Genomic DNA, 11665 nt, shown 5'->3' with positions numbered 1-11665 from the left:
AAGATGAACTAAGTGTAAGTAGGTGACTTAAGCATTCTTGAGTTCATACACTCTGTGACAATATTAAATCTCTTATGATCAAATTCTCAAGTATTAAACACTGTTATAATTTTCTGGTTTATAACTTAATCTGCAAAATGGACATGTATCTTCAGATTTGCTAGTAACAACTATTTCCAGACAACTGAAGTAGTGGGAATGTTGTATGACAATACTAAAAGGTTTTTTTGGCCTCACAACCAGCATGCCTCTCCAAAAAGAAATAAATTTATATGCAAGAAAGGCAACTTTAAAGTAGATTAAGTGCTTTGATTTTCCCCAAGAAGATACAGAAGGGGATTATTGTATCAATATTGTCATGAAAAATTAAAGTAATTAAATAATTTAGTATATGGTGATAGCTAAATTGCAATTTTATCTGGAAACTAATTATGTAATTTAAGTAATTATGCTTGGCATTTCCTGGGTATCAAGCACGTAGTTTTTGTAGCTGTTGTATTAATCAGCATCCAACATTGAATATTTGGAGTGCAGTTCTTAGCTAAGTACTTCCTGACTTTCACAGTTTTCTCCCTCCTTAAGTAAAATATGAGTAGGGCTGAAAAATGAGTCTTGTATACCTACCTTTTAGTTCACAACAGGTCATATGCTCTTGCAGTTAACCTCCTGAGAAACTTCAAAGAATGAAATTATGGTAGATGGCCTGGCAGCTCATTGTAGCCTTTCTCATTGCTGCCTGCCTCTTCTGTAGCTGTACAGAGGCTGAGTGTCCATTGAGCCTAGGGAAGAGCCACATCCACCCAAGTCATGCTCCGTGCATCTGTTCTGGTCTGGTTGTAAACTCTTTGGTATGTGGAGGTGTATGTCCCTCAGCAGAGTGCACCATGAGCTGGTGTTGTGAGAAATGCCGTATCTCTGAGTAGGTCCTGGGTCACAAACAGCATAAAATCAGCTGTGAGGTGGGGGAGACCCACCCTGAGAATGCCTTTAAAACTACTTATTCCTAAAACACATAAACAAACAAAAGAAAATTTTTCTTTGTATATATTGGGATCCTGACACTGGTCTTTTATGTCTCAGCCTGTTTTGTCTTTGGTGGAAGACAACACCTCCAGTCATGTAGAACCCAGAACTTCAGAAGGCAGCCCCTTGAGAGCTTCCCTCCCACTGTAATCATTGTGGGTTTTGGGATAATTTTCTTTGGGTGTTCCTTATTAGTGTGTGGTGGTTTTAGGTTTTAACAGCATTATGTAGTTGTGATATAAGTAGGATATTCAAGGTTTGGGTTTTTTATTGTTCTAATTCTTGTGCTGCCGGGTATCACAATGCCTGTCTTCATACTCAGTGCACTTGGTAATCTATGCCCTGAGTAACCCAGGAATGTCTGCAGGGACTAAACAATGCATTCACTTGAGGAAAGGTGATTGAACCTCTAGCTGATCTCACAACAAAGTATTAGTCACAGGTTATGTCCAACAGAGAATTTTATGAAGTCTCAGAAATTTCCTTAGGCAGCTTTTGCTGTACCTGTAGCAACTGATAGACAGTGCTTGTATGCTTAAATGTGCTGACTGTCTCATGCAGAAGGAAATGCCTGGTATGAACCTAGAACAGACCAAATTGTAGATATATGTATATATTTACAGAAAGTGCACAATATTTCTGCAAATGCAGATTGCATAGTATTTCATACCTGGGTAAGAGATCTTCCTGTTCACTCTAGGGTACATTGGAGAGTAAGCTAGACATGCAGGAGGATCACACACCCTCTGCTCCTCATTTTGAAAGGAAGTAGAGTCTTTTTCTCTGAGGAATACGTGGGTTGAGCTTACTTGTGTAGGGCTAATTCTAGTTTTGTTGTTTGGGTTTGGTTTTCCTGGGGCAGGGAAGGGTGGGGGTGGCAGTGTCATTTGGACTATGAATTGGAAGGTATGCATATGCTGAATGGTTCCTTGGAAGGAAGATGACAAACCATAGTACTGGAATAAAGATGGGTAATTTTAATATGATAACCCTTCCTTCTTAGTTCCTATAAAGGGAGGAATAAAGAGCTGAATGTTTGTCTGCTTCAGCACCAAAGTACCATAAACATAGCTAAGATTTGGGGCATGAGACACCTTGTTAAGTTATGCTACCAAGCTGTTGTTGAAAAGCTGCCATTCTGCAGTACTTCTGTCTATACATCTCAGCTGCAGACAGTGCAAGGTAATTCAACATTGTCTACTTCTGGTCTAAAGAGGGATAATGTACAGTAATTGTAGAGGATTGAAAAATGTGTATGTTTGTCTCAACATTGCTCAGAGACCACTTTAAACCATGAAAGTTTCATTCCTATAGCTACGAAACAAACAAACCAACATGCGTTCGTAACCAACACAAGAAACCTAACCTTAGTCTCCTGTGCCTGTGCCCAGACCCTGGAGACTTCCTAGCGGCAGTACTGGGAGTGAGTCCCACTGCCGAGTAGGTGGGTCATGGTAATTTGTAGCAACACGGTGAGGTTATGAAAGACATCACAACGTGGCACTATGGAGCTGTTGCAGCTGTTTCCTCTGCAAGATGCCATTTCTCCCGAGGAGCTGCCGTTCCTGCTTGCTGTCCCTTCTGCTTGCTGCTGGCGCTGTTCCCGCACCTGCCACCCCTGCTGGTGCATTGCCGCTGCCTGTTGCTACTGCCTGTTGCTGGCACTGTTGCAGTGCAGTGCTCCCTACAAACAGGACCATTGTGACGGTAGCTATACCTGCTGCTGGTTAAATCAAGTGGTTATGCTTGACTCCATTTTGAGTCTTAGTTTTGTTCTTGAGAATGTAAAGCTAGTCACAAGACCCAAATGGACAGCACTCAGCTCAGGTGCCCCCAGCCTCTCTGATACCTGAGAATGAGTTGGAAAACAAGGGGATTTAACCCCCGCCAAGATATTCACGACTGGATTGTGACAGACATGCACTTCAGTCGATTATATGGTTAGTAGTGGATAGCTACTGCGGGGTATTCTACAGCTGCATTTTAAAATCTTTATGCAATTGGGACTGTATTAATCTGTGAGCTCCTTGAAGAAAATTACCTTAGTTTCAAGCTGACGTTTTTAAATGCTGCAAAGCTGTATTGTGTATGTGCAGTGACAGACAGATACACGCAGGAACCTGTCCTAGTCATTGATCGCTCAGTTGCTTTGGAAATGTTTCATGTTTTTGTTGTCTTCCATCTTATTTTAGGTAGCCAGCATCTCAGTCCAAATGGTAGCTGCAGAAGATAAGCTGGTAGAGAGGATTCTGTCAAGGAAAAAACATGACAAACTGAAACTGAAGAAGAAAGTCAAGCTAATATGGAATTTTCAAAACAGAATAATTCTCTTCACCCTCGTTCTATTTATTTTAGGAGTTGTAACCTGGACATTACTGTGGCTCTTCTTTGGTGAGTTGCAGAAAGCTCATGTGAATGTCCCAAACAGTACTTTCAATTGGGTTCAGGACCGAAATTGTCCTGAAGACTGTTTTTAAAATTGGAACTTGTTTAAATGGGACTTGAAAGACTTTTGGGTGTCTTTTTGAGGGCTTCACAAGTAATTATAAGAGAAGAGATATCTGCTGGCTTTAGGAGCCATGATTTTTTTCTTAAGTGTTAGGCAAAATATTTTTAAGGTGTTAGCTAATTGTACAGATCTGACACTTCAATTAGCTTGACTGCTTAGAAGTTTTCACTGGTAAGTCTGCTAAGTCCTTTGTCTCTCACATAAAGCAGATTTAAAGAAATTAAATGATAAAAAAATACAGATGTTTTCAACTGGGTGGTAAAAGCTATGTTCTCCCCTTTAGACCCCTGATGCTAATTCTGCCTGAGAGTCCTTCGTGATGCTTCAGTATCAGGATGTTGATATTGCCTTCATTATGCTGGTTCATTTGTACATTAGTATCCTTCCTTATGTGTAGGGAAAAGGTGCTCAAGTAACCTTCACATTGTGGTACTCACTGATTGCTTTGGCTGTGAAGACTAGTGTTCTTTGGCTGAATATATTCATTTGGTCTAGAAGTTATTAAAAAAAAAAGAAAATGGATGGTAAGTGTCATCTTTATTTCTTGCAGTTCAGGCAGCAAACAAAGATGTATTGTATTTTGTTGGACTGTTACGTGTTGCCAACGTAGAGTTTGTCCCAGAATACAGGCAGAAGGAGTCAAAAGAATTTCTATCCATGGCACAGAATGTGCAGCATGTGGTAAGATGCATGGGCAGCTTGGCTAGCAAAAAGATCTGAGCTGTGAAGAAGAGCTGTGATTTTGGGTGTCATGGAGTCTGTTGTGGTGTTCTGTTTTTTCTGCCTTTTTTAGTTGTTGGGGTTTTTTTTATGTTTGTTGTTGGGTTTTTTCCTTCTTTCTTTTTCCTCTCTAAAAGACTATGTACAAAGGACGGCTATCTGGAGAAGGAAGGAACTGACTGGTTTCAGCTTGCTAATCAGAAACCGAGTTTTGAAAAGGTCTGTTTGACTTTTGTAGTTACTAAAATTTTATGTATTTCCACCCCACACATCTGGCTCTATGAATAGATCACTACAAAATCCCTTCAGAAATTAATTGCTGCTTTTGAGATATTAAACTTTTGCATTTAAATTGTTTTTTTGCTGGCAGACTTCCACTTTCAAGCATCTATAATTACCCTAGAGCTTTTGAACATATTTCCATTTCCTTCTGATGCTAGGTATTCCCTTGCATCAGTCAAAGCAGAAATAGCACTTTGTTGTAAACAGTTAAGGCTGCTCTACAGTAGGCAGTGAGGGATAAGGATCTTGGTTAAAAGGGAATTGGACTTCAAAAGTATTTGATGTCTGGAGGAAAAAAGTACTAACTATGGGAAATGCCTTGTATAAAGATGTAACTGATAGTATGGAAACTGAGAAACAAACAAACCCCCCAACAATGTCTTAGAATCAATTTATGTTCCTGTTTTCCAGCTCTATTTTCCTAGCCCCATCCTCCAAAACAGCAGCTGTAGTCTTCTGAGCCTGTCCTTCTCTTGTCTCAGAGCATCCTGATGTTGTTGCATATAGTAGCGAGAGAATTGCCAGCATTCTCCTACTTGAATATAGCTTGGGATTTTTTCTTTGTCCTGCATTTCATGGTGTCCTGGAAGAGGCATTAACAAACCAGCTAAACTTGTTTGAGCCATTGCCCTTTCTTCTCCCCCCCCATTTTGCAGGGTCCAGGTTTGAGGTCAAGAAGCCAATAGGCAGGCGCTGTTAGGGCTGCCTGGAGGGGATGGAAACTGGACCCCAAACCTCACCGTTTAGAGAGGCAACTTGCAGGTGTCAGATGCCATGAGAGAGGGCTGTTTGCTTGCCACATAAACATTTTGAATTGATTTGAATGGCTAATGTGCCATTGGGCCCTGCCCTTTGCAACAAGGCAACAAGCACCTACTTGCTCCTCTCTTCAGGGCAACTGGTTCTTCTGTCCTAGCAGCATAGTGCCTAGATCTTCGTCACAGCAGCATCTCCCTCTCTCTCACTTCCTCTAATTTTGGATATTGCCCTTTGGACTATAACTAGGAACTCAGAACATCCTTCATTCAGCAAAGGTTTTGGTAGTTAACAGCTCAGCAGTTTGTGAGTAACTTACCTGGTTATTCCTAAGGCCTATAGCTGTTGGTTAGCTCCGTTGTGAACTTGAGGCGGTTTGTCTCACCACCTGAGACAGCATTGCTGTCTGGTTTTGTGCATATAGGGAGACTCCAGTTTGTTCCTCTGCATTCCAAGTTCTGATTGTTCTAGACTGTTATTCTACTGTTTATTAGCCTCCTATTGTGTGTAATTAACCTATCATGGGCTGGGCAAACAAACCTGAATCAAATTGGCCTGGAAAAGTAATTTTTGACATTTACTAAATAACATGAATATTTTATCATATTTCCAGCCTATCAGCTTGATATAAAATTATATCACTTGGTGATGTGACTGTTGAATAAAATTACTAATAGGAGGTCGAAGTAGGCAGGAGTTTGTTCCTTTTTCTCCATGAAATCCTTTTATTCATGGCTGATGCCTCAGAGTTCCCGAGAGTGGTAGTAGAAAAACCTCTGAAGATAGGCTCCTTGCCCCTTCAGTAGTAACAGCAATATATAAAATACTTCGAAGCCTAAGCAGATGGAGCTCCATTCACTTGATGCTGGCCCTTAAAATAATTGTTTAAACTCTGTGTCAAACACTCAAAATTAGAGAATAATATTAATGTGATTTTTTACATCCTTCAAAATAATCTGTTAATTTTTACCATTAAGCAGCAGGATGAGGTGCATGCCTCCTTGTGGCTTTAGAAATGTTTTTTTGATGGTGTTTCTTTTAACAAGAGGTAGGGAGGTTATTGTTACAGTGATATTATCACACGTATCCAAAGAACTGGTGGAATCGGGAGCTTGATTTCCCTATAGCATGAAACGGCTGCACAGAGCTTTTCTTCTCCACCTATTTTACATTGTGTGTATTAAAAAGAAATATATTAATACTAAGCTGTTAGAAAATGGGCACAAACTGAATCAAGAAATTCCACAGAAACACTAGGGGAAAAAAATTTAACTCTGAAGGTGATTAAACAATGAAATGGTTGTCCAGAGAGTCTGTGAAGTCTTCTGGTGTTGTTCACCCTGCTTTGAGGAAGACACCTCTGTCTTCCTGTGATTCTGTGGGGAAAAAGCTTTAATTCTGGTAACTGGCAACACACAAAATGTTAAGAGCACAAACTCATTTCCTAAAGACTAGCTATAAATTTCAGAATGAGCAGAAAGAAACCCTCTGTATTTGGAATCTGTTGTGCAAAGAATGTGTATCCTTTTCAGAACTCTTTTGGGTGTTTTTGGAAAGGTGTTGTGCATGTCAGCTGGCCCTGGGCAGGAGGGAACATCAGACTGCTTACAGACCTGTTCATGTTTGCTGCTCTGACTAGCTTGAGAATCTTCCTAGGAAAGCCTAGGCAGATGACATCTCTAGTTATGACTGCTTTGTTTTCGTTGGTTGGTTTTGTTATTGGCAGTGGTTGGGGTTTTGGGGTTTTGTTGTTTGTTTGTTTGTTTTTTAGGAATACTCAATCTTAATACTTTCTATTTCAGATTAACGTAGTCTACACAACCTCCTCTTTCTCCAAATTTTATAAGCAGTCTACAGTTTCTGAAGTCAGGTAAAATGATGCTTAATGTAATTGCATTTCTGCTGAGAGGAATGTCACGTAATGAGACATTCTGCTCTGTTTTGGTGCGACCACACCTTGACTACTGTGACCAGATCTGGAGTCCTCACCACAGAAAGGCCATGGACCTGCTGGAACAGGTCCAGAGTATGGCTACAGAGATGATCAGAGGGCCTGTCCTTTGAAGACAGGCTGGGAGAGTTGGTTGGTTTTTTTTTTCAAGGCTGGAGAAGAAAAGGCTCTGGGGGAGACCTTGTAGAGTCATTAATATACCATAAGGTGACCTACTGGAAGGATGGGGAGGGACTGTTTAGAAAGGCATGCAGCAATAGGATAAGTGGCAAGGGTTTTAAACTAGAGCAGGGTAGATTTAGATTGGCTATTAGGAGGAAGTTCTTTACAGTGAGGAAAATATTGGAACAAAGAGATGGTCAGCATCAAACCTTATAGAGCCCTGAGCAACATGATCTAGTTAAAGATGTCTCTGCTCAGCTTGGGGGAGAGGGAGTGGGAGGAGAAAGGGGGATTGGACAAGGTGACCTTTGAGTGTCCCTTCCAACCTGATGGTTTTATGATTCTATGAGCTGACTAAAGAAACCTGGTTTTAGTAGTTGTGATTTAATCATTGCTGTTTACTTGTACTGATAGCAAAATATGTTTATAACCAATGCCAATTAATTTCACAACAATAGGGGCAAAATAAAGTCATATAAGCAGTTCTAGTCTGACAGGTAAAGAGAAATAATGTCCCTAAAAGAGTTTTGGTGACTCTTTCACACAGAGGTGTCACAGTTTTAACCATGTCAACATGCTGTTAGATTATTATTAAGTCATCCTGATTTTTAAGTCATACTTATTTTATAACCAATATTACTGCATACAACTAGTGAGAGGAGGCAAAAAGAATCTGTATACTGCAATAAGTACACTTACTCTAATACTATGTATGCAGTTATTGTTAGAGGATTAGTTGTTTCCAGTTTTGGTTCCTGAATGGGAATTTCAGGGTTATATTTGATTTAATGGCTCTTTTCCCCATTTGGAGGTAAAGACTGGGTTGACTACCTATGGCCTAAAAATGGTCTAGGAATTGTTTCTTATACACTGCATTGCATGGTACATGGTGAGAAGTATAGCAATGCTGAGTTCTGCATTTCTGGGAGTGGTAATTCTAGCAGTTCTATTTTGGATATAACCCAGCTTTAATTCAAGCAGATGTGATTTCCATAGATCTCAACAATCAGGAATCCTCAGGAAATCAGAAGCTTGGACTCTAGTGTTGTTTGGCTTTTTTTGAGATGAAAAAAATACATTTGGTGTGTCATAGTAACAAGAGGGAAATAATTCATACCATTCTAAACTGGTATTTTAGAAGCTTGTGTTAAGAGTCTATAGCCTTCAGAAAACATTCAATGTGATAATAATCTGTTGGACCTTTGCATTTCAGTAACAACAACAATGGAGGCCTCCTTATTCATTTCTGGATCATATTTGTGGTACCACAGGCAAAACACCAAGTGCTGTGTGAGGATTGTGTGGCTGCCATTTTAAAGGATTCCATTCAGACAAGTATCATTAACAGAACCTCAGTGGGAACCCTTCAGGGCCTTGCAGTTGACATGGATTCCATTGTACTAAGTGGTTAGTACTAGCATATAGCCATATCCTTGAGGATCCTTCATTAAACAAACATTTTAGTATTGGAATACCAATTTGTATGAACAACCCAAAGTCTTCATCCAGCATCTTTATCTTCTAACACTAAAATTATTAGAGAGAAAAACAGAACAAAGCAAAGAAAAGCAAAACAAAACATCCACAAACACAAAACCCCCACAAAGTAAAAGGAAAATCAAAACCAAGAAAGCCAAAGTGTCCCTGTGAACATGGATTGCAAAATGCCCTTTACTTGGAGTGCTTATGTTCAAATTCAGGAGATCTCTGACACCTTCTAGGTAGCTTTAGCTCCTCCATTGAAAATTCATGCTTGCCACCCCTTAACAGTATCACAGTACCACAGTATAACTAAGGTTGGAAGAGACCCCAAGGATCATCAAGTCCAACCTGTCCCAACAGACCTCACAACTAGACCATGGCACCAAGTGCCACGTCCAATCTCCCCTTGAACACCTCCAGGGATGGTGATTCCACCACCTCCCTGGGCAGCACATCCCAATGACGAACGACTCGCTCAGTGAAGAACTTTTTCCTCACCTCGAGTCTAAACCTCCCCTGGCACAGCTTGAGACTGTGTCCCCTTGTTCTGGTGCTGGTTGCCTGGGAGAAGAGACCAACCCCTTCCTGTCTACAACCACCTTTCAGGTAGTTGTAGAGGGCAATGAGGTCACCCCTGATCCTTCTCTTCTCCAGGCTAAGCAACCCCAGCTCCCTCAGCCTCTCCTCACAGGGCTGTGCTCCAGACCCCTCCCCAGCCTTGTTGCCCTTCTCTGGACACCTTCAAGTGTCTCGATGTCCTTCTTAACCTGAGGGGCCCAGAACTGGACACAGTACTCAAGGTGTGGCCTAACCAATGCAGAGTACAGGGCACAATGACCTCCCTGCTCCTGCTGGCCACACTGTTCCTAATACAGGCCAGGATGCCATTGGCCCTCTTGGCCACCTGGGCACACTGCTGGCTCATGTTTAGGTGGGTGTCAATCAGCACCCCCAGGTCCCTCTCTGTTTGGCAGCTCTCAGCCACTCTGACCCCAGCCTGTAGCTCTGCATGGGGTTGCCATGGCCAAAGTGCAGCACCCAGCACTTGGACTTGTTAAATGCCACGAGCGGCATTCCCCATCGGGCCCCGCCCCGCGTGGGGTGGGATGGCCGGTTATCGCGAGCCCACCGAGGCTCCGGCGGCGCTGTGAACATTAACATTAGCATTAACATTAACATTAACGTTAACATTAACGTTAACATTAACATTTAACATTAAAATGCAGATTATAAGATGACCATTCAACAACTCTTGTGCTATTTCTATTTGGGGAAGAAATTAGAGATGTCAGATGCAATTGCCAGTTTAATGTAATTAGCTGCAAAATATTCTATGACTTTTCAGCTCCATGAGCAAAGGACAGAATGAACTTCCTTTGAAAAACTAGCCCACTGAAAGCCGAGAAAGTGTGGTCGAAGATGTAAACATGACGTCTGACTCAGTCTCTCAATTGAATTTCACAACTGACATGCAGTCTCTTCTTGCTTCAGACATTAAAATGCCTGGGGACATGGTATCTCTAAAGCTGCTTGCAGAATTTTCAGAAATAAAGAGGAATTGGGCACTCTCCCTTGTTAAGACAGCAATTTTAACCTGTGTTCTTAGTGTTATTATTAATGATATATGATTAAAGTCTGAATTCTGGATGTTGATCAAGTGAGAAGACTGACACCACTTTTTTTTCTGTGCAGCAGGTCTTCGGTCAGATTATTGGTCGACAACAGGAACAGGTAATTCACCACTGGGCAGCTTCCTGGCAGAGCAGAAGTGGAGAATAAAGCCTTTAGTTAATGTCTTATACTCAGTTGTTAAGAAGGTTAAGTCCAGCCTTGATGTTTATGTCTTGAGTTGCTAGGAAAGTGACCATGAATCTTTCATGCAACAGACAGAGAACCTATCTGCCTTCGGTCTGACTGGTAAGTTTTCGGAGGTACCTGATGGCATGTTAGGAAATAAACTCAGTCATCTAGGTGTTTGCTATTCAGTCTGTGTCAAAGATTAAGCTTTCTAAACCAACCTTAAATCTATTTATTACCTTTTCAGATAAAAATTTGCAATGTATTTGTCCATCTTTTATCATCCTTTACTCCCTTTTCTCCAAGGCTGATGATGAGCTTTTCTTTTAAATGAATTGCCTAACAGAACCTACTTTAATCAGTTCAGTTTTGCTAGGGTTATGGCTATACTATTTATATACCTGCCTAGTTTCATGTTGTAAACCTCCCACTAGGGTTCCTTGACAGCATGCAGAGACTTTGCAAACATATTAAAAGCATAGTGTGTCTGTGTTCACTAGTACATCGAGGAGACACCTAGAAAATGTGTTCTACTAAGGTTAGGCAATCACTGTTGATGCAGACACCTGATAAGTTTCTGCTGGGCTAGCAGGTAGGGATGTCTTGACCTCCCTTCTTTCTTGACACAGGCTTATCACCTTGTGACGTTGCACCCTTTAGTTTTTCAAGGGTTTTATTCCTTTCCATACCTGTAGTTGTCTTTTCTGAAATATTATCTTGAACTATTTCAACAATTATATTCTAAGGTTTATATTCTAAGGTTTCAGCTTGCATATTTCCTTAGAATTCAACAATTACTTTTGTCAGTGCAAGCCAAGTCAAGCTCTCTGGGACTGGTGTGCACAGATAGGCTTTGGGTCACTGACTCTGGGCCATTGTTTGTAATGCAACTGCATTAAAAGAGGCCAAACTCAAAACTCAAAGCTTGCTGCAGCATTCATTTCCTCAAACACTGTACTGATTCAGTTGCTATGGTATGGTAA

At 41.0% G+C, this 11665-nt stretch overlaps 1 protein-coding gene across 1 annotated transcript in view; it reads left to right on the top strand.

Moving 5' to 3' along the window:
* The first annotated feature begins 3221 nt into the window (after positions 1-3221).
* Positions 3222-11665, top strand: part of TMPRSS7 (transmembrane serine protease 7) — a 31126-nt gene continuing 22682 nt past the window's right edge. Inside the window, exons 1-5 of the mRNA XM_054163661.1 lie at positions 3222-3414; positions 4083-4213; positions 7093-7160; positions 8617-8810; positions 10578-10616. Coding sequence (XP_054019636.1) covers positions 3237-3414; positions 4083-4213; positions 7093-7160; positions 8617-8810; positions 10578-10616 — 610 coding nt within the window. The 5' untranslated portion in view covers positions 3222-3236. The remainder of the gene's footprint in view (positions 3415-4082; positions 4214-7092; positions 7161-8616; positions 8811-10577; positions 10617-11665) is intronic.

Source organism: Dryobates pubescens, chromosome 8, assembly GCF_014839835.1.
Source record: "Dryobates pubescens isolate bDryPub1 chromosome 8, bDryPub1.pri, whole genome shotgun sequence".
NCBI lineage: Eukaryota > Metazoa > Chordata > Aves > Piciformes > Picidae > Dryobates > Dryobates pubescens.
Note: the sequence above shows the minus strand (reverse complement) of the source record. Positions and strands in the feature narration are given on the sequence as shown.